Source organism: Somniosus microcephalus, chromosome 9, assembly GCF_052327205.1.
Source record: "Somniosus microcephalus isolate GS21.2 chromosome 9, FLI_Smic_1.0, whole genome shotgun sequence".
Taxonomy (NCBI): Eukaryota; Metazoa; Chordata; class Chondrichthyes; order Squaliformes; family Somniosidae; genus Somniosus; species Somniosus microcephalus.
Genome location: NC_140995.1, coordinates 248,948,862 through 248,974,660, shown reverse-complemented (window position 1 = coordinate 248,974,660; position 25,799 = coordinate 248,948,862). Strand labels below are relative to the sequence as shown.

The 25,799-nt window shown below is 49.7% G+C and overlaps 1 protein-coding gene across 6 annotated transcripts in view; it reads right to left on the bottom strand.

The window, feature by feature from the left end:
- Positions 1-25,799, bottom strand: part of LOC147113203 (phosphofurin acidic cluster sorting protein 1-like) — a 795,587-nt gene that overhangs the window by 504,435 nt on the left and 265,353 nt on the right. For all 6 annotated transcript variants that reach the window (XM_085998126.1, XM_085998127.1, XM_085998132.1 and 3 more), the window contains exon 2: positions 23,332-23,419. In XM_085998126.1, the coding sequence (XP_085854252.1) occupies positions 23,332-23,419 (88 nt within the window). The remainder of the gene's footprint in view (positions 1-23,331; positions 23,420-25,799) is intronic.

Genomic DNA, 25,799 nt, shown 5'->3' with positions numbered 1-25,799 from the left:
TTGGTTTTGTCCAAATTAAACATGAAGTGACTTTAAAAGAAAGCAGGCTGTATTCCCAGGAATCTAGAAGGATAAGGGGTGATCTGATCGAAGTTTTCAGGATATTAAGAGGAACAGATAGGGTCGATAGAGAGAAACTGTTTCCGCTGGTTGGGGATTCTGGGACTAGGGGGCAGAGTCTAAAAATTAGAGCCAGCCCTTTCAGGAGTGAAGTTAGGAAACACTTCGACACACAAAGGGTGGGCGAGGTTTGGAACTCTCTTCCGCAAACGGCAACTGATGCTGGGGGTCAGTTGTTAATTTTAAATTGGAGATTCATAAACTTTTATTAACCAAAGGTATTAAGGGATATGGGCCAAAGGCGGGTATCTGCAGTGAGGACACAGATCAGCCATGATCTCATTGAATGAGGGAACAGGCTCGAGGGGCTGAACGACCTCCTCCTGTTCCTGCGTAACAGGCTCGAGGGGCTGAACGACCTCCTCCTGTTCCTGTGTAACAGGCTCGAGGGGCTGAACGGCCTCCTCCTGTTCCTGTGTAACAGGCTCGAGGGGCTGAATGGCCTCCTCCTGTTCCTGTGTAACAGGCTCGAGGGGCTGAATGGGCCTCCTCCTGTTCCTGTGTAAAAGGCTCGAGGGGCTGAATGGCCTCCTGTTCCCATGTAACAGGCTCGAGGGGGCTGAATGGCCTCCTCCTGTTCCTGTGTAACAGACTCGAGGGGCTGAATGGCCTCCTCCTGTTCCTGTGTAACAGGCTCGAGGGGCTGAACGGCCTCCTCCTGTTCCTGTGTAACAGGCTCGAGGGGCTGAATGGCCTCCTCCTGTTCCTGTGTAACAGGCTCGAGGGGCTGAATGGCCTCCTCCTGTTCCTGTATAACAGGCTCGAGGGGCTGAATGGCCTCCTCCTGTTCCTGTGTAACAGGCTCAAGGGGCTGAATGGCCTCCTCCTGTTCCTGTGTAACAGGCTCGAGGGGGCTGAACGGCCTCCTCCTGTTCCTGTGTAACAGGCTCGAGGGGCTGAATGGCCTCCTCCTGTTCCTGTGTAACAGGCTCAAGGGGCTGAATGGCCTCCTCCTGTTCCTGTGTAACAGGCTCAAGGGGCTGAACAGCCTCCTCCTGTTCCTGTGTAACAGGCTCAAGGGGCTGAATGGCCTCCTCCTGTTCCTGTGTAACAGGCTCAAGGGGCTGAATGGCCTCCTCCTGTTCCCATGTAACAGGCTCGAGGGGGCTGAATGGCCTCCTCCTGTTCCTGTGTAACAGGCTCGAGGGGGCTGAACGGCCTCCTCCTGTTCCTGTGTAACAGGCTCAAGGGGCTGAACGGCCTCCTCCTGTTCCTGTGTAACAGGCTCAAGGGGCTGAATGGCCTCCTCCTGTTCCTGTGTAACAGGCTCAAGGGGCTGAATGGCCTCCTCCTGTTCCCATGTAACAGGCTCGAGGGGGCTGAATGGCCTCCTCCTGTTCCTGTGTAACAGGCTCGAGGGGCTGAATGGCCTCCTCCTGTTCCTGTGTAACAGGCTCAAGGGGCTGAATGGCCTCCTCCTGTTCCTGTGTAACAGGCTCGAGGGGCTGAATGGCCTCCTGTTCCCATGTAACAGGCTTGAGGGGCTGAACGGCCTCCTCCTGTTCCTGTGTAACAGGCTGGAGGGGCTGAATGGCCTCCTCCTGTTCCTGTGTAACAGGCTCGAGGGGCTGAATGGCCTCCTCCTGTTCCTGTGTAACAGGCTCGAGGGGCTGAATGGCCTCCTGTTCCCATGTAACAGGCTCGAGGGGGCTGAATGGCCTCCTCCTGTTCCTGTGTAACAGGCTCAAGGGGCTGAATGGCCTCCTCCTGTTCCTGTGTAACAGGCTCAAGGGGCTGAATGGCCTCCTCCTCTTCCTGTGTAACAGGCTCGAGGGGGCTGAATGGCCTCCTCCTGTTCCTGTGTAACAGGCTCGAGGGGGCTGAATGGCCTCCTCCTGTTCCTGTGTAACAGGCTCGAGGGGCTGAATGGCCTCCCCCTGTTCCTGTGTAACAGGCTCAAGGGGCTGAATGGTCTCCTCCTGTTCCTGTGTAACAGGCTCGAGGGGGCTGAATGGCCTCCTCCTGTTCCTGTGTAACAGGCTCAAGGGGCTGAATGGTCTCCTCCTGTTCCTGTGTAACAGGCTCGAGGGGGCTGAATGGCCTCCTGTTCCTGTGTAACAGGCTCGAGGGGCTGAATGGCCTCCTGTTCCTGTGTAACAGGCTCAAGGGGCTGAATGGCCTCCTCCTGTTCCTGTGTAACAGGCTCGAGGGGCTGAATGGCCTCCTCCTGTTCCTGTGTAACAGGCTCGAGGGGGCTGAATGGCCTCCTCCTGTTCCTGTGTAACAGGCTCAAGGGGCTGAATGGCCTCCTCCTGTTCCTGTGTAACAGGCTCGAGGGGCTGAATGGCCTCCTCCTGTTCCTGTGTAACAGGCTCGAGGGGCTGAATGGCCTCCTCCTGTTACTGTGTAACAGGCTCGAGGGGCTGAACGGCCTCCTCCTGTTCCTGTGTAACCGGCTCGAGGGGCTGAACGGCCTCCTCCTGTTCCTGTGTAACCGGCTCGAGGGACTGAGTGGCCTCCTCCTGTTCCTGTGTAACCGGCTCGAGGGGCTGAATGGCCTTCTCCTGTTCCTGTGTAATGGGCTCGAGGGGCTGAACGGCCTCCTCCTGTTCCTGTGTAACGGGCTCGAGAGGCTGAGTGGCCTCCTCCTGTTCCTGTGTAACAGGCTCGAGGGGCTGAATGGCCTCCTCCTGTTCCTGTGTAACAGGCTCGAGGGGCTGAATGGTCTCCTCCTGTTCCTGTGTACCAGGCTCGAGGGGGCTGAATGGCCTCCTCCTGTTCCTGTGGTCTACATTGTTGTGTATGTAATATGTGTGATACTTTGAACCTATGGACAGGACTGCACTACTTGTTGGGCGTAGTGATACGCAGTACCACTCCTGGCCATAGGGGTATAAATAGTACTGTGGGTACTGATCCCCCTCAGTTCCCGCCTGTGGGCATGAAGTAAAGACCTATGTGCAGTCCCTACCTCCAACCAGTAAAGGCCTGTTTGAGTTATACGTTTAAGTCTTTGTGTTAATTGTTCAATACAATACACATACTTAACATACATGACTCGAGGGGGCTGAATGGCCTCCTCCTCTTCCTGTGTAACAGGCTCGAGGGGCTGAGTGGCCTCCTCCTGTTCCTGTGTAACAGGCTCGAGGGGCTGAATGGCCTCCTCCTGTTCCTGTGCTCCTCGAGGCTCGAGGGGGCTGAATGGCCTCCTCCTGTTCCTGTGGGCTCGAGGGGCTGAATGGCCTCCTCCTGTTCCTGTGCTCCTAGAGGCTCGAGGGGGCTGAGTGGCCCTCCCCCTGTTCCTGTGTAACAGGCTCAAGGGGCTGAGTGCCCTCCTCCTGTTCCTATGCTCCTAGAGGCTCGAGGGGCTGAATGGCCTCCCCCTGTTCCTGTGTCACAGGCTCGAGTGGCTGAATGGGCTCCTCCTGTTCCTGTGTAACAGGCTCGAGGGGCTGAATGGCCTCCTCCTGTTCCTGTGTCACAGGCTCGAGGGGCTGAATGGGCTCCTCCTGTTCCTGTGCTCCTAGAGGCTCGAGGGGCTGAATGGCCTCCTCCTGTTCCTGTGTCACAGGCTCGAGGGGCTGAATGGGCTCCTCCTGTTCCTGTGCTCCTAGAGGCTCGAGGGGCTGAGTGGCCTCCTCCTGTTCCTGTGTCACAGGCTCGAGGGGCTGAATGGGCTCCTCCTGTTCCTATGCTCCTAGAGGCTCGAGAGGCTGAGTGGCCCTCCTCCTGTTCCTGTGCTCCTAGAGGCGAAGGGGAACGATATTCAGTTGCAAGTGTTTGACGGTCCATTCTTATTCTCTTATGTTCAAACCAACAGTGTAAAACTCATTCAGTCACTTCCCAAATGTTTTCTATTTATTTTGGAGGAGGTATTAGAAAGGGACAACTATCCCAGGCTGCTTGGTCCAAGTGAAAGTGATGTATCACCAGGGAGGGATGAGATTCGGTACAGATAATGTGGGGCAGGAGCAGGGGGCAGACCGAGACCAGGCAGAGTCAATGGAGGAAACATTCGGTTGCTTTGCGCCTCCCATTAGCGCAAAAGTCAGCAGGAGGTTAGCGGCGGTGCTAAACGTTAGTGCCCCACAGTGCTGCACGGCTGGCGATGATGTCATCGCCGTGTGCAGTGCCCCGGCCGCGATCTTCGGTAGCGCCCCTTGATTTACCGCCGAACGCTATGTCTGGCGGGGTCAGGGGGGCCTACCTGCGGCCGGGGTGGCGCTAGTTAAAGGCAAGGTGCCGGGCGGCCATTTTTGTTGCTGGCCGCCTGCCAGCATCTGCCCCTGCTCCCGTCCCCCCGCGGAGTGCCGGCTGCACTCAATGAGCCCGGCACTTCTCTTGAGTGTTGGGCTCTTTTGCCGGCTCTCCGATCCCTGGTGGCCCAGCTGGGCCCCGGGTCGCGCTATGCAAGACCCCTCCCCTTTAAGGGGAGGAAGGTCTGCAATACCGCGGCATGTAGCGCCGCGATATTCCCTCGCAGCGCCCCAAGAGGGAGGTGGGGCGCTTCTAGTAGCGCCCCGCTTCCCTCTTGGGGCGCTAGCACTCAATTTCGGTCGCGGGGGCTCTAATTTTTTCGGGGTGCTAAAAGTAGCGCCCCGGCGAATTTAGTGCCCCAAACAGGGTGCGACTCAATTTCTCCCCCATACAGTCATAACAGCACAGAAGAATGCCATTCGGCCCATCGAGTCCGTGCCGGCTCTCTGTAGAGCAATCCAGTCAGTCCCACTCCCCCGCTCTATCCCCGTAGCCCTGCAAGTTTATTTCCCTCAAGTGCCTATCCAGTCTCCCCTTGAAAACACTGAGCGTCTCCGCTTCCACCACTTCCGTCAGCAGCGAATTCCAGGTCCTCACCACTCGCTGCGTAAAAAGGTTTTTCCTCACATCCCCCCCGTATCTCTTGCCCAAAACCTTAAATCTGTGTCCCCTAGTCCTTGTACCATCAACTAGTGGGAACAGCCTTTCCCCGTCTAGCCGATCCAAACCCGTCATAATCTTGTACACCTCTATCAAATCACCCCGCAACCTCCTTTGCTCTAATGAAAACAAATCCAGCTTCTCCAACCTGTCCTTGTAGCTAAGATCCCCCATCCCCGGAACCATTCAGGTAAATCTCCTCTGCACCCTCTCAAGGGCCTTCACATCCTTCCTAAAGTGTGGTGACCAGAACTGGACGCAATACTCCAGTTGTGGCCTAACCAGCATTTTATAAAGGTTCAGCATAACTTCTCTGCTTTTGTACTCAATACCTCTATTTATGAAGCCCAAGATCCCATATGCTTTGCTAACCACTGTCTCGATATGTCCTGCCACCTTCAGGGCACATTAGCTCCCAGAGAAGCAAGGAGAGAACAAGATGATTACAGAGAAAGGCCATTTGATTCATCTTAGGTCATCCATCTAAAGAGATAGAGTCATAGAGTTTTACAGCACAGAAAGAGGCCCTTCGGCCCATCGTGTCTGCGCCGCCCATCCATCCCTGTCCAGTCTAATCCCATTTTCCAGCATTTGGTCCATAGCCTTGTATGCAATGGCATTTCAAGTGCTCATCCAAATGCTTCTTGAATGTTGTGAGGGTTCCTGCCTCTACCACCCTTTTAGGCATTGAGTTCCACATTCCAACCACCCTCTGGGTGAAAAGTTCCTCCTCAAATCCCCTCTAAATCTCCTGCCCCTTACCCTGAATCTATGCCCCCTTGTTATTGACCCCCCTACTAAGGGGAAAAGTTCCTCTTTGTCTACCCTATCTATGCCCCTCATCATTTTGTACACCTCAATCAGGTCCCCCCTCAGCCTTCTTTGCTCCAAGGAAAACAACCCCAGCCTGTTTAGTCTTTCTTCATAGCTGAGGCGCTCCATCCCAGGTAACATCCTGGTGAATCTTCTCTGCACCCTCTCCAAAGCAATCACATCCTTCCTATAGTGAGGCGACCAGAACTGCACACAGTACTCCAGCTGTGGCCTCACCAGCGTTTTGTACAGCTCCATCATAACCTCCCTGCTCTTATATTCTATGCCTCGGCTAATGAAGGCAAGTATCCCATATGCCTTTTTAACCACCTTATCTACCTGTTCCGCTGCCTTCAGGGATCTATGTACATGTACACCAAGGTCCCTCTGACCCTCTGTACTTCCTAGGGTCCTACCACTCATTGTGTATTCCCTTGCCTTATTTGTCCGTCCAAAATGCATCACCTCGCACTTTTCAGGGTTAAATTCCATTTGCCACTTTTCCGCCCATCTGACCAACCCGTTTATATCGTCCTGTAGCCTGAGGCTTTCCTCCTCGCAATTTACCACCCCACCAATTTTCGTGTCATCTGCGAACTTACTGATCATACCTTTTACATTCTCATCCAAATCATTTATGTGGATCACAAACAACAAGGGACCCAGCACCGATCCCTGAGGTACCCCACTGGACACAGGCTTCCAGTCACAAAAGCAACCTTCGACCATCACCCTCTGCCTCCTGCCACTCAGCCAGTTTAGGATCCAACGCGCCAAGGCACCCTGGATCCCATGGGCTCTTACCGTCTTGACCAGTCTCCTATGCGGGACTTTGTCAAAAGCTTTACTGAAGTCCATGTAAACCACATCCACAGCATTTCCCTCATCCATCCCCCAAGTCACCCCCTCGAAAAATTCAATCAGATTTGTCAGACATGATTTACCCTTGACAAAGCCATGCTGACTATCCCCGATTAATCCTTGCCTCTCCAAGTGGAGACTAATTTTGTCCCTCAGAATTTTTTCCAATAATTTCCCTACCACAGATGTTAGGCTCACTGGCCTGTAATTCCCTGGTTTATCCCTGCTACCCTTCTTGTATAATGGTACTACATTAGCTGTTCTCCAGTCCTCTGGTACATCCCCTGTGGCCAGAGAGGTTCTGAAAATTTGTGTCAGAGCCCCTGCAATCTCCTCCTTTGCCTCCCACAGCAGCCTGGGATACATCTCGTCCGGGCCTGGGGATTTATCCACTTTTTGGCCTGCTAAAACCGCTAGCACCTCCTCCCTCTCGATGCTAATATGTTCAAGTATGTCACAGTCCCCTTGCCCGATTTCTATGTCTGCATCGTCTTTCTCCATAGTGAACACAGATGCAAAAAATTCATTTAAAACCCCGCCTACATCATCTGGCTCTACACACAGATTGCCACTTTGGTCCCTAATGGGCCCTACCCTTTCCCTGGTTATCCTCTTGCCCTTAATATACTTATAAAACATCTTAGGATTTTCCTTTATTTTGCTCGCCAGTGTTATTTCATGGCCCCTCCTCGCCCTCCTAATTTCTTTTTTAAGTATGCCCCTGCACTTTTTATACTCCTCTAGGGCTTCTTCCGTCTTTAGTCTTTTGTAACTGCCAAAAGCCCCCCTTTTATTTCTAATGCATTTTTGTATATCCCTTGTCATCCAAGGTTCCCTTTGCTTGTTGGTCCCACCCTTGACCTTTACAGGAACATGTTGGCGTTGTACTCTCTCTATTTCCCTTCTGAAAGTCTCCCTCCTAGAGCCTCTCCATTTCCACATCCAATTGTTTCTTAAACGATGCCAGGGTTTCTTCCCGACGTCTATTCCACACGTTGACACTAGCGATCAGCCTCATGGCTCCTCTCTGCATTGCCCCCAGTGCTTGAATGTCAGCCTGCCCTGGCAACTGGAACGGGGTGCAGTAACAAGGTGTGACCTGAACAAAGTACTGTGCAGTTTGGCCAAGACTTCCATTGACTTGTACTCTACTATTCTGGCTACGTCATTGACGATTGCTTTGTTGATTGTTGCCCTGCATTGGTTCAACATGTTGAGCATTGAAATAAAAACAGAAACTGCTTTTGTACAGTTTTGGTGTCCATACTTAAGAAAGGACATACTTGCTCTCGAGTCAGTACAAAGAAGGTTCACTCGGTTAATCCCGGGGATGAGGGGATGGACATATGAGGAGAGGTTGAGTAGATTGGGACTCTACTCATTGGAGTTCAGAAGAATGAGAGGCGATCTTATTGAAACATATAAGATTGTGAAGGGGTTGGATCGGGTGGATGCGGGGAAGATGTTCCCGATGATGGGTGAAACTAGAACTAGGGGGCATAGTCTTAGAATAAGGGGCTGCTCTTTCAAAACTGAGATGAGGAGGAACTACTTCACTCAGAGGGTGGTAGGTCCATGGAATATGCTGCCCCAAAAAGCTGTAGAAGCTACATCATTACATAAATTTAAAACAGAAATAGACAGTTTCCTAGAAGTAAAGGGAATTAAGGGTTACGGGGAGCGGGCAGGAATTTGGACATGAGTCTAGGTTCGGATAGGTCATGGCCCTGTGGGTAGCGGAACGGGCCCAGGGGCCGTGTAGCCTGATCCTGCTCCTATTTCGTGTGTCTAATTCTGTTAGTTTCAGGAGATGGTTCTGTGATAGTAGATTGGCGGTTAGGATCAGATCAGCCATGATCTTATTGAATGGCGGAGCAGGCTCGAGGGGCCGATTGGCCTACTCCTGCTCCTATTTCTTATGTTCTTATGTTCTTACTGCTGGAAATACTCAGCAGGTCAGGCAGCATCTGTGGAGAGAGAAACAGAGTTCACGTTTCAGGTCGATGACCCTTCGTCAGAACTGGAAAAAGTTGGAGATGGAACAGGTTTTAGGCAAGTGTAGGGGCAGGGAGAGGGGGGAGGGGAGGAAAGAACAAAAGGGAAGGTCTGTGATAGGATGGAGGGCAGGAGAGATTAAGAGACAAAAGGGATGATGGTGCGAGGCAAAAGGAGATGGTAATGGGACAAGTTAAGAAACAAAAGATGGCTCTAGATGAAGTGTAAATGGCGATGGCAGAATGATCGACAGCTGGCATGTGAGAGAGAAAAAAAGATAGGGGCCGAGGTTATGGTCTGAAATTGTTGAACTCTGTGTTGAGTCCAGAAGGCTGTAAAGTGCCTAATGAAAAGATGAGCTGCTGTTCCTCGAGCTTACGTTGAGCTTCCGTGGAACAGTGTAAGAGGCCGAGGCTGGAGAGGTCCGAGTGGGAATGGAGCGGAGAATTAAAATGACAGGCGACCGGAAGCTCGGGGTCCCCCTTACGGACTGAACGGAGGTGTTCCGCAAAGCGGTCACCCAATCTGCGTTTGGTCTCCCCAATGTAGGAGACCACATCGTGAGCAGCGAATACAGTATAGTAAACTGCAAGAAGTACAAGTAAATCGCTGTTTCACCTGGAAGCGGTGTTTGGGGCCCTGGACAGTGGGAAGGGAGGAGGTAAAAGGTTATGTGTTGCATCTCCCGCACTTGCATGGGAAGGTGCCAGGGGGAATGGGTGTTGGGGGTGATAGAGGAGTGGACCAGGGTGTCGTGGAGGGAACGTTCCCTTCGGAATGCTGAAAGGGGAGGTGAGGGGAAGATGCGTTTGGTGGTGGGATCACGCTGGAGGTATCACGCTGGAGGTGGCGGAAATGGCGGAGGCTGATCCGTGGAATGTGGAGGCTGGTGGGGTGAAAGGTGAGGACAAGGGGAACCCTATCGTGGTTCCGGGAGGGAGGGGCAGGGGTGAGAGCAGAAGTGCAGGAAATAGAACGGACACGGTCAAGGGCCGTGTCAAATACAGTAGAGGGGAATCCTCGGTTGAGGAAAAAGGAAGACAGGTCGGAAGCACTAGTATGGAAGGTGGCATCGTCACAGCAGATGTGGCGGAGACGTAGATACTGGGAGAATGGAATAAAAGGTTCATCGACTTGAAACGTGAAATGAAGAGTAGGTTGCCTTTCAAAAGCTAGGCTTTATTAACCTTAAAAAACCAGCAGTACATATTAAACACCCAGTCTCCACCAAACTGTGGAGAACTGAATTTAAGATGGCCACCACCGATCACATGACATCAACTAACCAATAAGTTTACAGCATATATCTCAAGGCAGGAAAACAGGCAACCAATTACAATGCTTCTTATAAAACAAGAATAATCACCACATTCACCCCTCCTTTTAAAATATACTTCAACCTAGGTAGCCTTTACAGTTTACAATTAATTATTTATGACTAAAACAATACATGTATAATACCTTCAACAATTTTAAAATTTTACTATTAAATTATTTTAAAAGTCCATTTTCAATCGGTCGACCGGATATCTTGTTCGTGTCGACCTTCTTAGCCTTGGTGGAGTTCCTTGCCCTCCCACACCAGGAGACACAGAAATATCTTCTGCAGGGAGGCTATCAATATCCCGATTATCAACGGTTTCCGGATTGGAAGTCCCATTAGAAGGTAAACTGGGAAGGTCATGAACATCCATCGGGGGCAGACTAAGAGAATTGTAAGTGTCTGCAATAGGATTGGAAATATTCGTAGTATCTGTGACGACATCAACATTATCTGAATTATGGCTATTGTTAATGTCCTCAGGAGAGGGCTGGCCACCACAAGGAGCTAAGTCTTTAACTGAAACCGTACTTTCTTTCCCATCTTGGAATCGAATGTGAGCATATTGGGAATTCGCCTCCAATAGCTCCACCCACTCCACTAAAGGATCATACTTTGACAGTCTAACATGGCGTCGAAGCAGCACAGGTCCCTGCATAGTAAGCCATGAAGGTACCGAATATCCCGTAGTGGATCTCCGCGGATAGTTGAAGAGCCTTTCATGGGGAGTCACATTAGTAGCCGTTGACAGCAATGATCTAATGGAATGCAAGGCATCAGGCAGCACCATTTCCCACTGTGTATTCGTAAGGTTCCGGGATGTCAAAGCCAACATAACTGCCTTCCAGATTACCCCATTGTATCGTTCACACTGTCCATTACCCTGGGGATTATACGGGGTAGTTCTGCTAGTAGAAATTCCCCGACTCTGGAGGTATTCCTTCAACTGGGAAGACATAAAAGAACTTCCCTGATCCGAATGGATATACGCAGGCATCCCAAAGATGACAAAAAGTTGAGTCAGACATTTGATAACTGTAGCAGCTGATACATCTGCACAAGGAAAAGCAAAAGGGAACCTTGAAAACTCATCCACAACAGTAAATATATATTGATTCTGAGTCGTTGAAGGAAGAGGCCCCTTAAAATCAACGCTCAGACGTTCAAAGGGAGAAGTAGTCTTTATAAGATGAGCTCGTTGAGGCTTAAAGAAATTCGGTTTACACCGGGCGCAGACAGAGCATGACGAAGTCATCCGCTTGACATCTTCAACTGAAAAGGGCAAATTCTTACTGCGTACGAAGTGCATCATCCTCGTAACACCAGGATGGCACAATGCATTATGAAGATTAATAAGCGTATCTCCGTGAATCACAGAACAATAAGCCCTCGACAGCGCGTCAGCGACAACATTATCCTTCCTCGGACGATAAACTATATCAAAATGGTAGCATGCCAACGCAATCCTCCACCTCATTATTTTATCATTCTTAATCTTTCCAAAATGTTTGACATCAAACATGAAGGACACAGATTTTTGGTCAGTTACTAACGTAAAATGTCGCCCAGATAAATAATGTCTCCATTTACGCAGTGCTTCTACTATTGCGTACGCCTCTTTCTCTATTGATGAATGTCTCTTCTCACTATTGTTCAGAGTACGTGAGAAAAAGGCCACAGGTCTTCCATTTTGGTTCAGGGTAGCCCCAATTGCAAAATCGGAAGTGTCCATCTCAATCACAAAGGGAACCTGCTCATCAATAGAATGCACAACTGCTCCAAGGATATCCTTTTTAAGATTATCAAAACACATCCTGGCCTCCCATGATAGAGGATATGTCGTAACCTGAATAAGGGGCCGGATCTTCTGCGAGAAGTTTGCAATCCAATTAGAATAATAAGAAAACAGTCCAACAACTCGTTGCAAAGCCTTAGAATGAGTAGGGCAAGGTAAATCAATCAGTGGTCGCAGCCGTTCTGGATCTGGTTTAATCTTATTTCCCGAGATAATATACCCCAATAAATGTACCTCGGTGGTCGAAAAGATACACTTCTCTTTATTAAAAGTTAAGCCAACTTTTTCCGCAGCTTGAAGGAATCTTTCTAAATTAAAATCATGCTCCACCCTTGATTTGCCACACACCGTGATGTCATCTAAATATGAAAAGGTGTCAGAGAGTTATCACTTATAAAAGCATCCATTGCCCGTTGAAAACAGGCGACACCGTTAGTAACACCGAATGGTACTCGGCAAAACTGGTACAGCTTTCCGCCAGCTTCAAAGGCCGTATATGGTTGGTCCCTCTTAGCGATAGGAATCTGATGATAAGCACTCTTCAGGTCAATAGTGCTAAAAACCTTATATTGAGATACTTTATTGATAAGCTCATCAATCTTAGGCAGGGGTACGCATCTAATTGAGTATACCTGTTAATAGTTTGAGAGTAGTCTATCACCATTCGCTTCTTATGTCTCTCATTAGTGGTGACGACTACCTGTGCCCGCCAGGGCGAAAAACTAGGTTCAATGATTCCTTCCGATAAAAGACGTTGAACTTCAGAATTAATAAATTCTTTATCCTGACTGCTATACCTTCTTGACTTGGTAGCAATTGGCTTACAGTGCGGCATCAAATTGGAAAAAAGTGATAATGGAGAAATAGATAAAGAAGTTAATCCACAAATAGACAAAGGTGGCTTAGTTCCTCCGAAAGAAAGACTGAGAGACTCATGTAATTGAAGCACATCATGACCAATCAAAATATCCGCACAGAGATTAGGCAGAACAGATAGGCGTATATCAGTATACGTATTACCTAGGAGAATTAATTTCACAAGGCAACAACCAGCTACTTGTGAGGTGAGAGTCATCTGAGCCATACACACCTGATAGGAAACAGGCGAAATTTTCAAGCGCTTCTCCCTCACAAACTGAAGACTTATAAAGCTCTGTGCTGCCCGTATCTATAAGGGCCTTCACTTCTAACCCATTAACTTGGGCCATAACTATAGCTTTGTTTAGGCCATGGGCAAAGGCGGCAGAAACTGATGCAATAAACGCCCTATCTAAAGGCTGAATGGTCGCAGAGGAGGCAACCGATTTGCAAACACGTGCGTAATGACCTCCCTTGCCACATTTACTACACACAGCCTCCCGGGCAGGGCACTTCAGACGAGGGTGCCGGGCGTTCCCGCAAAAATAACACTTCTGAATCCTAGAGGCAACAGCTGCCGAAGTAGAAACTGTTTCGGAATCTGGTAAACCACTCCTATTAAGTCCACATAATTCCTTTTCATCCGGAACTGCTGAAACCACGGTCGCAGGCCGATCAAAAAGAGCATAAGAATCCGAACTTCTCTGAGCCAAATCCAATGTAGAGGCTTGCTCAAAAGCACTCTTAAGATCCAAGATCTTATTTTCTAATAACCGCTGACGAATTGATCTAGACAGTAATCCATTAATAAATGCATCCCGTACCGAATCTTCCTTATGTTCTTCTGCCGACACGGCCTTATAATTACAGTTAGCACCAAGGCGCCGGAGTGCCTGTAAATAAGCATCCAAGGATTCTCCCGCCTGCTGCCTACGGGCAGATAAAAGATGACGTGCAAATACCTCATTTTTGGGTTTAACAAAAAAAATTTCCAACGTAGTAATAGCCAATTCATAAGTTTCACAGTCCAAAATATACTTGTACACATCCGGAGCAATGTAGTTGATTAGTATATCCAACTTTAGAGATTGCTGATCCAACACACCCAAAAAGTTTTTTAATGTACGATACCAATGTTTCCATTGATCATCCACTCCTGCAGAATTAGGGTCAGCATTAAATCGTTCCGGTCGAAGATATCGTTCCATTATAGCAAAAGGTTAATAAATTGAAATGAAGAGTAGGTTGCCTTTCAAAAGCTAGGCTTTATTAACCTTAAAAAAACAGCAGTACATATTAAACACCCGGGCCTAGAAATTCACTTTGGGGCGGCCAGCTCGCTCGCGCCCAAAAGTTAGCGCTGGGCGGGGAGCCATTAGCGATCGTCAGATATTCAGTGTTAGCGCCCCAAATCGGAACCGGGCGCTATACCAGGGTGTGCCCGCCTCCGCTTGGGGCGCTGACACTGAATTTCAGCGCTCTTGGCGCCGCTGCGGAGCGGCAGGCTGTGGTACTGCAGGCCTCCTCCTTCTCTTAAGGGGGAGCTGCCTGCAACGGGGAGATCGCCGCTGGAGAGTGCTGGCAAATGAGCCCAGCACCACGGAGAAGTGCCGGGTTCGCGGAAAGCAGCCGGCAATGCCGCGGGGGGGGGGGGGGGAGGAGGCCGGGGAAGGAGGTGCGGGCAGGTGGCCGCCGAAAAAGCGGCCGGCCGCACCTTCACCTTTAAAGCGCCCCACTAAGGCTACAGCACGGCCCCGTTTTTTGGTCGCTGTTTGCGGCCGCTTCGGAGGAGGCGGCCGCTACTAAATATGGGGATCGGGCCGGTTTCGGGGCGGAACCGGGGCGCTGCGCACACCGATGACGTCATCGGTGCCGGCGCAGCGCTAACGGCTACCTCCGCCAATACCGCTGCGCTGAATATCAGCGCAAACTCATTTTTGGCGCAGAAGCCCTCTTTAGGCGGTAACTGGCCGCAAAGCTGGCAGCGCCTTAATGAATTTCTAGGCCCCAGTCTCCACCAAACTGTGGAGAGCTGAAGTTAAGATGGCCACCACCGGTCACATGACATCAACTAACCAATAAGTTGACAGCATATATCTCAAGGCAGGAAAACAGGCAACCAATTACAATGCTTCTTATAAAACAAGAATAATCACCACAAAACGTTAACTCTGTTTCTCTCTTCACAGGTGCTGCCTGACCTAAGTATTTCCAGGATTTTGTTTTTATTTCAGGTTTCCAGCATCCGCAGTGTTTTGCTTTTGTATTAATGTTGAGTATCGAGTTGACTGACATTCCTCGGTCTCTATCAGTTTTGTCCTGAAGTATTTCAACACCATTATAGGAACATAAGGAGGCCATTTAGCCCCTCGAGCCTGTTCCGCCATTCAATGAGATCATGGCTGATCTGTGACCTCACTCCAGATACCCGCCTTTGGCCCATATCCCTTAATACCTTTGGTGAACAAAAATCTATCAATTTCAGATTTAAAATTAACAATTGATCTCGCATCAATTGCCATCTGTGGAGAAGGGTTCCAAACCTCTCCCACCCTGTGTGTGTAGAAGTGTTTCCTAATTTCACTCCTGAAAGGTCTGGCTCTAATTTTTAGACTATGCCCCCAGTCCTAGAATCCCCAACCAGCGGAAATAGTTTCTCTCTATCTCCCCTATCTGTTCCCCTTAATATCCTGAAAACTTTGATCAGATCACCCCTTAACCTTCTAAATTCTAGAGAATACAACCCTAGTTTGTGTAAGATAGCAAAATACTGCAGATGTTGGAAATCCGAAATAACAACAGAAAATGCTGGAAAAACTCAGCAGGTCAGGCAACATCCGTGGAGAGAAATTTGAGTTGACGTTTCGGGTTGGACCCTTCTTCAAAACTGGAAAGAAAAGAAACTACATCGGAGGCAGGGCTGCGATCGGACAAAAGAATAAAAGAAACAAAAGAAGTAAAAGAGATTAGAAGCTAGACGAGATGGTAATAGGCTGGGATTAGGTGTAAAGTGTACTGGCAGGGCAAAAGATAGCTGCCAGGTGTGAGAGAGAAACAAAAGGAAAGGGGGGGGGGGGGAAAAGGAGTGGAACAATTACAAGAGAAAATGAAATGGGGGCCGAGCTTATGATCTGAAATTGTTGAACTCGATATTGAGTCCGGAAGGCTGCAGACTGCCTAATCGGAAGATGAGGTGCTGTTCCTCGAGTTTACGTTGAGCTTCCGTGGAACAATACAAGAGGCCAAGGACGGTGAGGTCCGAGTGGGAATGGAGCGGTGAATTAAAATGACAGGCGACCGGAAGCTCGGGGTCACCCTTACGGACTGAACGGAGGTGTTCCGCAAAGCGGTCACCCAATCTGCGTTTGGTCTCCCCAATGTAGAGGAGACCGCATCGTGAGCAGCGAATACAGTATACTAGATTGCGAGAAGTACAAGTAAATCGCTGTTTCACCTGGAAGGGGTGTTTGGGGCCCTGGACAGTGGGAAGGGGGGAGGTATAGGGGCAGGTGTTACATCTCCTCCGCTTGCACGGGAAGGTGCCAGGCGAAGAGGAAGGGCTGTTTGGGGTGATAGAGGAGTGGACTAGGGTGTCTCGGAGGGAGCGGTCCCTGCGGAATGCTGAAAGGGGAGGGGAGGGGAAGATACGTTTGGTGGTGGGATCACTTTGGTGGGTATACTGTATTCGCTGCTCACGATGCGGTCTCCTCTACATTGGGGAGACCAAACGCAGATTGGGTGACCGCTTTGCGGAACACCTCCGTTCAGTCCGTAAGGGTGACCCCGAGCTTCCGGTCGCCTGTCATTTTAATTCACCGCTCCATTCCCACTCGGACCTCACTGTCCTTGGCCTCTTGTATTGTTCCACGGAAGCTCAACGTAAACTCGAGGAACAGCACCTCATCTTCCGATTAGGCAGTCTGCAGCCTTCCGGACTCAATATCGAGTTCAACAATTTCAGATCATAAGCTCGGCCCCCATTTCATTTTCTCTTGTAATTGTTCCACTCCTTTTCCCCCCCCCCCCTTTCCTTTTGTTTCTCTCTCACACCTGGCAGCTATCTTTTGCCCTGCCAGTACACTTTACACCTAATCCCAGCCTATTACCATCTCGTCTAGCTTCTAATCTCTTTTACTTCTTTTGTTTCTTTTATTCTTTTGTCCGATCGCAGCCCTGCCTCCGATGTAGTTTCTTTTCTTTCCAGTTTTGAAGAAGGGTCCAACCCGAAACGTCAACTCAAATTTCTCTCCACGGATGTTGCCTGACCTGCTGAGTTTTTCCAGCATTTTCTGTTGTTATTCCTAGTTTGTGTAATCTCTCCTCGTAATTTAACCCTTGCTGGTAAACCTACGCTGCACTCCCTCCAAGGCCAGTATGTCCTTCCTAAGGTGTGGTGCCCAGAATTGCTCCCAGTGCTCCAGGTGTGGTCTAACCAGGGCTTTGTCCAGCTGCAGCATAACTTCTACCCCCTTGTATTCTAGTCCTCCAGATATAAAGGCCAGCATTCCATTCGCCTTTTTGATTATTTTCTGTACCTGTTCATGACATTTTAATGACCTGCCTACATGGACCCCCCGAGTCTCTTTGGACCTCCACTGTTTCTAGTTTTTCACCATTCATGGACTACGTGTGTTCCCCATTTCTCCTTCCTATGTGTGGTACTTTGCACTTGTCCGCATTAAATTTCATCTGACATTGGCCATTTAGATATTTTATCCAGCTCGCATTGTAATTTCCGAACTGCCTGCTTAGATTCCGCTGCCCCTCCGAGTTTAGTATCTGAACACTTAGCATTGAGTTTCTGATCGTCTGTACACTAGAAACAGCAGTAGTCCCAACACCGAGCCCTGGGACGCTCCACTCAATGCTTCCCCACTCCCACCCTGACAGAACTCCTTTAAACAGTAGGTATCATTTCTCTGGGTTTACCCTGAATTGCTAATGTTTTTACTTTAATTAACAGCCTCCTGTATGGAACTTTGTCAAATGCCTTTTGGAAGTCTAGGTAAACCACGTTATAAGGCTTTCAGATGTGTCAGCTGTGGCTCAGTGGTAGCACTCTCGCCTCAGAGTCAGAAGGTTGTGTGTTCAAGTCCCAGTCCAGAGACTTGAGCACAAAAATTTAGGCTGACACTCCAGTGCAGTACTGAGGGAGCGCTGCACTGTCAGAGGGGGAGTACTGAGGGAGCGCTGCACTGTCGGAGGGGCAGTACTGAGGGAGCGCTGCACTGTCGGAGGGGCAGTACTGAGGGAGCGCTGCACTGTCGGAGGGCAGTACTGAGGGAGTGCTGCACTGTCAGAGGGGCAGTACTGAGGGAGTGCTGCACTGTCGGAGGGGCAGTACTGAGGGGGCGCTGCACTGTCGGAGGGGCAGTACTGAGGGAGTGCCGCACTGTCGGAGGGGCAGTACTGAGGGAGTGCTGCACTGTCAGAGGGGCAGTACTGAGGGAGTGCTGCACTGTCAGAGGGGCAGTACTGAGGGAGTGCTGCATTGTCAGAGGGGCAGTACTGAGGGAGCGCTGCACTGTCGGAGGGGCAGTACTGAGGAAGCGCTGCACTGTCGGAGGGGCAGTACTGAGGGAGTGCTGCACTGTCGGAGGGGCAGTACTGAGGGAGCGCTGCACTGTCGGAGGGGCAGTACTGAGGGAGTGCTGCATTGTCAGAGGGGCAGTACTGAGGGAGTGCTGCACTGTCAGAGGGGCAGTACTGAGGGAGTGCTGCATTGTCAGAGGGGCAGTACTGAGGGAGTGCTGCACTGTCGGAGGGGCAGTACTGAGGGAGCGCTGCACTGTCGGAGGGCAGTACTGAGGGAGTGCTGCATTGTCAGAGAGGCAGTACTGAGGGAGTGCTGCACTGTCAGAGGGGCAGTACTGAGGGAGTGCTGCATTGTCAGAGGGGCAGTACTGAGGGAGTGCTGCACTGTCGGAGGGGCAGTACTGAGGGAGCGCTGCACTGTCGGAGGGCAGTACTGAGGGAGTGCTGCACTGTCAGAGGGGCAGTACTGAGGGGGCGCTGCACTGTCGGAGGTGCCGTCTTTTGGATGAGACGTTAAACCGAGGCCCCTTCTGCTCTCTCGGGGGATGTAAAAGATCCCATGGCACTATTTCGAAGATGAGCAGGGGAGTTACCCCCAGATTGATTATGTTGTCACTTCCTCAAAGAGGGTGAGGAGGTTGGTGAGGCAGGGTCTTCCCCTTCCCGAGCTGTGTTGACTGCTGTTTACCAGATTATTATATTATTGTGCAGATAATCCTCAAATGCACTCCTAATAATCGATTCCGTTAACTTACAGGACATGGAAGTAAGACTGTAAATGTGTGTAATTGCCTGTATCTATTTCATCCCCGCAAATTAGCTGCCGCGTTTCCTACACTACAACAGTGACTACACTTCAAAAGTACTTCATTGGCTGTAGAGCGCTTTGGGACGTCCTGAGGTCATGAAAGGCGCTGTAGATCAGTTTTTAAAGTACAATAGATTAGTATATGTTATGGGAGACAAATTAAACTTCAGGTTTTGATGTTAATATGTGGTGGAGGAATGGCTGTGCAGAGCAGCGGAACGGAACGGATTTGTATGATACAATGGAATGATCACCATGTTGGGAATGTTTTTAAAGTGGGCGGCACTCGCGCCTCTGAGCCAGAATGTTCTAGGTTCAAGCCCCATTCCAGCGCTGCACTGTCGGAGGCGCCGTCTTCTGGATGAGATGTTAAACCGAGGCCCCGTCCGCTCTCTCAGGTGGGCATAAAAGATCCCACGACACTATTTCGAAGACGAGCAGGGGAGTTTTCCCCGGTGTCCTGGCCAATATTTATCCCTCAATCAACATCAGTGAACAGATGATCTGATCATTATCACATTGCTGTTTGTGGGAGCTTGCTGTGCGCAGAATAGGCTGCCGCGTTTCCTACATTCTTCTCAGGCAGTCCCTCGGAACCGAGGATGACTTGCTTCCACATTAAAAATGAGTTCTCAGGTGACTGATGAGTCCAATGCGGGACCTACAGTCTCTGTCACAGGTGGGGCAGACGGTGGTTGAAAGGGCGGGTAGGTGGGGTGCTTGGGTTGACATGCAGGGTTGGGTTGACATGCAGGGAACAGCACCAACCACTGTACATGGCCTTCTTTGATCTCACAAAGGCCTTCGACACTGTCAACCATGGGGATTCATGGGGGATTATGGAGTGTCCTCCTCAAATTCGGCTGCCCTCAAAGTTTGTCACCATCCTCCGCCTGCTTCACGACGACATGCAAGCCGTGATCCTGACCAACGGTTCCACCACAGACCCAATTCACGTACGAACCGGGGTCAAGCAAGGCTGTGTCATCGCACCAACACTCTTCTCGATCTTCCTTGCTGCAATGCTCCATCTCACCCTCAGTGAGCTCCCCACTGGAGTGGAGCTAATTTAGAGAACAAACGGGAAACTGTTCAACCTCCGTCACCTCCAGTCCAGATCCAAGGTCATCCCATCCTCTGTCGTCGAATTACAGTATGCAGACGATGCTTGCATCTACGCTCACTCGGAGGTCGAACTCCAAACCAACGTCAACATCTTCACCGAAGCGTACGAGAGCATGGGCTTTACATTAAACATCCGTAAGACAAAGGTCCTCTACCAACCTACCCCCACCACACAGTACTGCCCCCCGATTATCAAAATCGACGACAAGGCCTTGGACAACATGGACCACTTTCCATACCTCGGGAGCCTACTGTCAACAAGGGCAGACGTCGACGACAAAGTCCAACACCGCCTTCAGTGTGCCAGTGCAGCCTTCGGTCGCCTGAGGAAGAGAGTGTTTGAAGACCAGGACCTCAAACCTGGCACTAAGCTCATGGTCTACAGAGCAGCAGTGATACCCGCCCTGCCGTATGCCTCAGAGACATGGACCATGTACAGCAGGCACCTCAAAGCACTGGAGAGGTACCACCAACGCTGCCTCCACAAGATCCTGCAAATCCATTGGCAGGATAGGCGCACCAACGTCAGTGTTCTTGCTCAGGCCAACATCCCCAGCATCGAAGCTTTGACCACGCTCGATCAGCTCCGATGGACAGGTCACATTGTCCGCATGCCCGATACGAGACTCCCAAAACAAGCGCTCTACTTGGAGCTCCGGCACGGCAAGAGAGCCCCAGGTGGGCAGAGGAAACGCTTCAAGGACACCCTCAAAGCCTCCTTGAAAAAGTGTAACATCCCCACTGACACCTGGGAATCCCTGGCCCAAGACCGCACAAAGTGGAGGAGAAGCATCCGGGAAGGCGCCAAACACCTCGAGTCTCTTCGCCGGGAGCAAGCGGAAGCCAAGCGCAAGCAGCGGAAGGAGCGCATTACAACAGTGACAACACTTCAAAAAGTACTTCATTGACTGTAAAGCGCTTTGGGATGTCCTGAAATTGTGAAAGGCGCTACAGAAATGCAAGTGTTGCTCTCTTTAAAGTGGATTAATGTGTGTCAATGCAGCTACAAGTATTTTGGTTAAAGCCTCATCACTCACATAAATTGGCAGCAGAATTCAGTCTCCTCTAATGGGATTTATTCAGTAACGCTAGATGTCCATTGTAGGATTGATAGTAAGAGCAAGACAAATAGGTGCAATAAAAAATCATTACAATCACTGGAACATACAGAGATTGCAGTACTGAGAGAATAACAGGGGACGCAGACATCACTGAAATGTAAAGTGCGCGTAAACGTGCAGCCTCCAAACCTTTGCCCCCTCACGACCTTTCTGCATCTCTCAACTATGACACTCATTTCTAAAAGAATAGTTAAAGAAAGGGTAGAGTCGATTAGGGACTTCAGGACTTAGATTAGCGGAATGGGCAAACGGGTGGAAGCTGCAATATAATGTGTGTGGTAACACATTTTGCAGCAAACACAAGTACGAGTAATTGGAGTTGAAACTCAATGGAAAGACACTGAGGATGAGTAGGCACAGAGAAACTTAGGGGTGCAAATTCCTTGTAAGACAAAGCCTTAAAAAGGCCTACAACATTGTTGGATGCATAGAGTGCAAGAGCAAATTGTCTGTTAAATTTGTACGTGTTAGGCTGACAGAGTTTATCTTTCACAGACCTCCTCGCTCTTTGCCAACCTGCCTACTTGTGGGCCATCAGCAAATGTGGCCATTTAACTCCCAGTGCCATGTACATGGAAGCCAGCACTGAGCCCTTCCAGCTCTTCGCTGAGAAAGCTCTGCCGTCCTTTCCAAACATGGGAACCAAATCAAACTGTCTCCAGTCTGACTGAATCTGCTCTTTGTTTGGTGCCTCCCTCAAAATTACAGCCAGTGCTTCAAAAATCTCATCTTTTGTCTCTCTAAATAGCCTGTGGTGCAGTTTACCTGTCCAGGAAATGTGTTGCTTGTCATCCTATACTGAACCGATGTTTTGTTAATGTCAAAGGCCCAGAGATGTTGAATGGGAGACTATGGGCTCGATTTTCCAAGCCTCGAGGAGGCGGGACAGCACGTAAAATCGGAGAAAGTGGGGGCGGATGGCAAACCCGCCCCCATCCCACCTCCGTGCCCTTTTGCCAGGAGGATGTGCAGCTTCGGGTCCCGTCTCCTGGCGGCGGGTGAGGCTTTTAATCCTTTTAACTGCCTGTTAACAGGTAGTTAACAGGCAGAAAAAGGGATGAGTGCCATTTTACCTTCACAGGTGAAGGCTTCCCGACCTCGGAGAACCCCGCCGGGTTGGAGGAGACGTGGAGGAGGTCTGCGACGGTCGGAGGCACCTGGAAGTAAGGTGCAGAGGTGAGTGATGGGTGCAAGTGTGGAGTGGTAAGTATGCAAGGTGAGTGACAAGCTTAAAAAAGTGTTCACTTACCTTTTTTTACTTCTATAGCCTTTAGCCGTGGTGGATCGGGAGAGCGGACATCCACCTTGTCAATTTCAGGTAATGCCTGATGGACCCTCCGATCCATCAGACATCTGAAATTTACTTTTTTACAATGTTTTTTCAGTCCTCACCACAAAAACGAATCAAACTCAGGAGAATGTCAGTGTTTGACAGCTTCACAGAACTGTCAAACGCTGTCATTTCTTCTTTCAAGAAGTCTTGACAGATAGCACGTCTGACGTTGACTACATCCGTCAGTGACTTCTTCCCTAATTGGCTTGCTGAGCCCGCCGGGCGGACTTAACAAGCTCAATCAGGGGAAAATCCCTCTGAATGGTCAGGCGAAGATGGAGGCGGGACATTGACACGACAAGCAGCTGTCCCGCCTCCAGCTCGCCTCCATTGGCAAAACCCAGCCCTATTAGTGACTCCCATGGTAATAAAACCCTCCAACAACGAGCCATTCAACATTTAACAACTCTTGCTCATCCTCATTTTCAACTGTATCTGGTTCCTTAGGGTTTCAGTCCTTGCTGACCATTCTCTAGCTGTTACAGCACAGGCAGAATTTTCCAATGATATGTTTTGCATCGGCTCTGATGTCCCATTTCAGTTCTGACTTGACACCCTGAACTCTGTTTTCACCTACTTCTGTATTGTTATGTACTCAGGTCAATGGTTGCCATCTCTCTTCTCTGCAAAAGCCTTGAAAATCTTCCTTTCTTCCGAACCCCGCCAGTAATTTTCCTGCTCATTCATTCTGGAGCAATTTTCCGTTTATTGCCTTGTGGCACTTGCTACCAATGAAATACCGAATTACAAGCTAATGTCTCCTCTATTTAAAGTAGATGAGATCCTTACCTGAATTTTAACGGCAATTACCACAGAGTTCAGATCCTTGTCGAGTTCTTTCAGTACAGTCAGCTTTTTCAGTGTCAGGCTGCACAATCTGAGAACAGACGAACAGGAATTACTTTTAATTATATTATAATTAACAAGGCAATTCTAATGAGCCATGTTTCAGCACAAGGAACTGGTAGCATAAAATGATTATGGTGCCGTTTGAATCACACCGCACTGTAATCAGTCCTTTCACACACAGGACATCACACCGCACTGTAATCAGTCCTTTCACACACAGGACATCACACCGCACTGTAATCAGTCCTTTCACACACAGGACATCACACCGCACTGTAATCAGTCCTTTCACACACAGAGCATCACACCGCACTGTAATCAGTCCTTTCACACACAGGACATCACACCGCACTGTAATCAGTCCTTTCACACACAGAGCATCACACCGCACTGTAATCAGTCCTTTCACACACAGGACATCACACCGCACTGTAATCAGTCCTTTCACACACAGGACATCACACCGCACTGTAATCAGTCCTTTCACACACAGAGCATCACACCGCACTGTAATCAGTCCTTTCACACACAGGACATCACACCGCACTGTAATCAGTCCTTTCACACACAGGACATCACACCGCACTGTAATCAGTCCTTTCACACACAGGACATCACACCGCACTGTAATCAGTCCTTTCACACACAGGACATCACACCGCACTGTAATCAGTCCTTTCACACACAGGACATCACACCGCACTGTAATCAGTCCTTTCACACACAGGACATCACACCGCACTGTAATCAGTCCTTTCACACACAGGACATCACACCGCACTGTAATCAGTCCTTTCACACACAGGACATCACACCGCACTGTAATCAGTCCTTTCACACACAGGACATCACACCGCACTGTAATCAGTCCTTTCACACACAGGACATCACACCGCACTGTAATCAGTCCTTTCACACACAGAGCATCACACCGCACTGTAATCAGTCCTTTCACACACAGGACATCACACCGCACTGTAATCAGTCCTTTCACACACAGGACATCACACCGCACTGTAATCAGTCCTTTCACACACAGGACATCACACCGCACTGTAATCAGTCCTTTCACACACAGGACATCACACCGCACTGTAATCAGTCCTTTCACACACAGGACATCACACCGCACTGTAATCAGTCCGTTCACACACAGGACATCACACCGCACTGTAATCAGTCCTTTCACACACAGAGCATCACACCGCACTGTAATCAGTCCTTTCACACACAGGACATCACACCGCACTGTAATCAGTCCTTTCACACACAGAGCATCACACCGCACTGTAATCAGTCCTTTCACACACAGGACATCACACCGCACTGTAATCAGTCCTTTCACACACAGGACATCACACCGCACTGTAATCAGTCCTTTCACACACAGGACATCACACCGCACTGTAATCAGTCCTTTCACACACAGGACATCACACCGCACTGTAATCAGTCCTTTCACACACAGGACATCACACCGCACTGTAATCAGTCCTTTCACACACAGGAGCATCACACCGCACTGTAATCAGTCCTTTCACACACAGGACATCACACCGCACTGTAATCAGTCCTTTCACACACAGGACATCACACCGCACTGTAATCAGTCCTTTCACACACAGGGCATCACACCGCACTGTAATCAGTCCTTTCACACACAGGAGCATCACACCGCACTGTAATCAGTCCTTTCACACACAGGACATCACACCGCACTGTAATCAGTCCTTTCACACACAGAGCATCACACCGCACTGTAATCAGTCCTTTCACACACAGAACATCACACCGCACTGTAATCAGTCCTTTCACACACAGGACATCACACCGCACTGTAATCAGTCCTTTCACACACAGGACATCACACCGCACTGTAATCAGTCCTTTCACACACAGAGCATCACACCGCACTGTAATCAGTCCTTTCACACACAGGACATCACACCGCACTGTAATCAGTCCTTTCACACACAGGACATCACACCGCACTGTAATCAGTCCTTTCACACACAGGACATCACACCGCACTGTAATCAGTCCTTTCACACACAGGACATCACACCGCACTGTAATCAGTCCTTTCACACACAGGACATCACACCGCACTGTAATCAGTCCTTTCACACACAGGACATCACACCGCACTGTAATCAGTCCTTTCACACACAGGAGCATCACACCGCACTGTAATCAGTCCTTTCACACACAGGACATCACACCGCACTGTAATCAGTCCTTTCACACACAGGGCATCACACCGCACTGTAATCAGTCCTTTCACACACAGAGCATCACACCGCACTGTAATCAGTCCTTTCACACACAGGACATCACACCGCACTGTAATCAGTCCTTTCACACACAGGACATCACACCGCACTGTAATCAGTACACAGAGCATCACA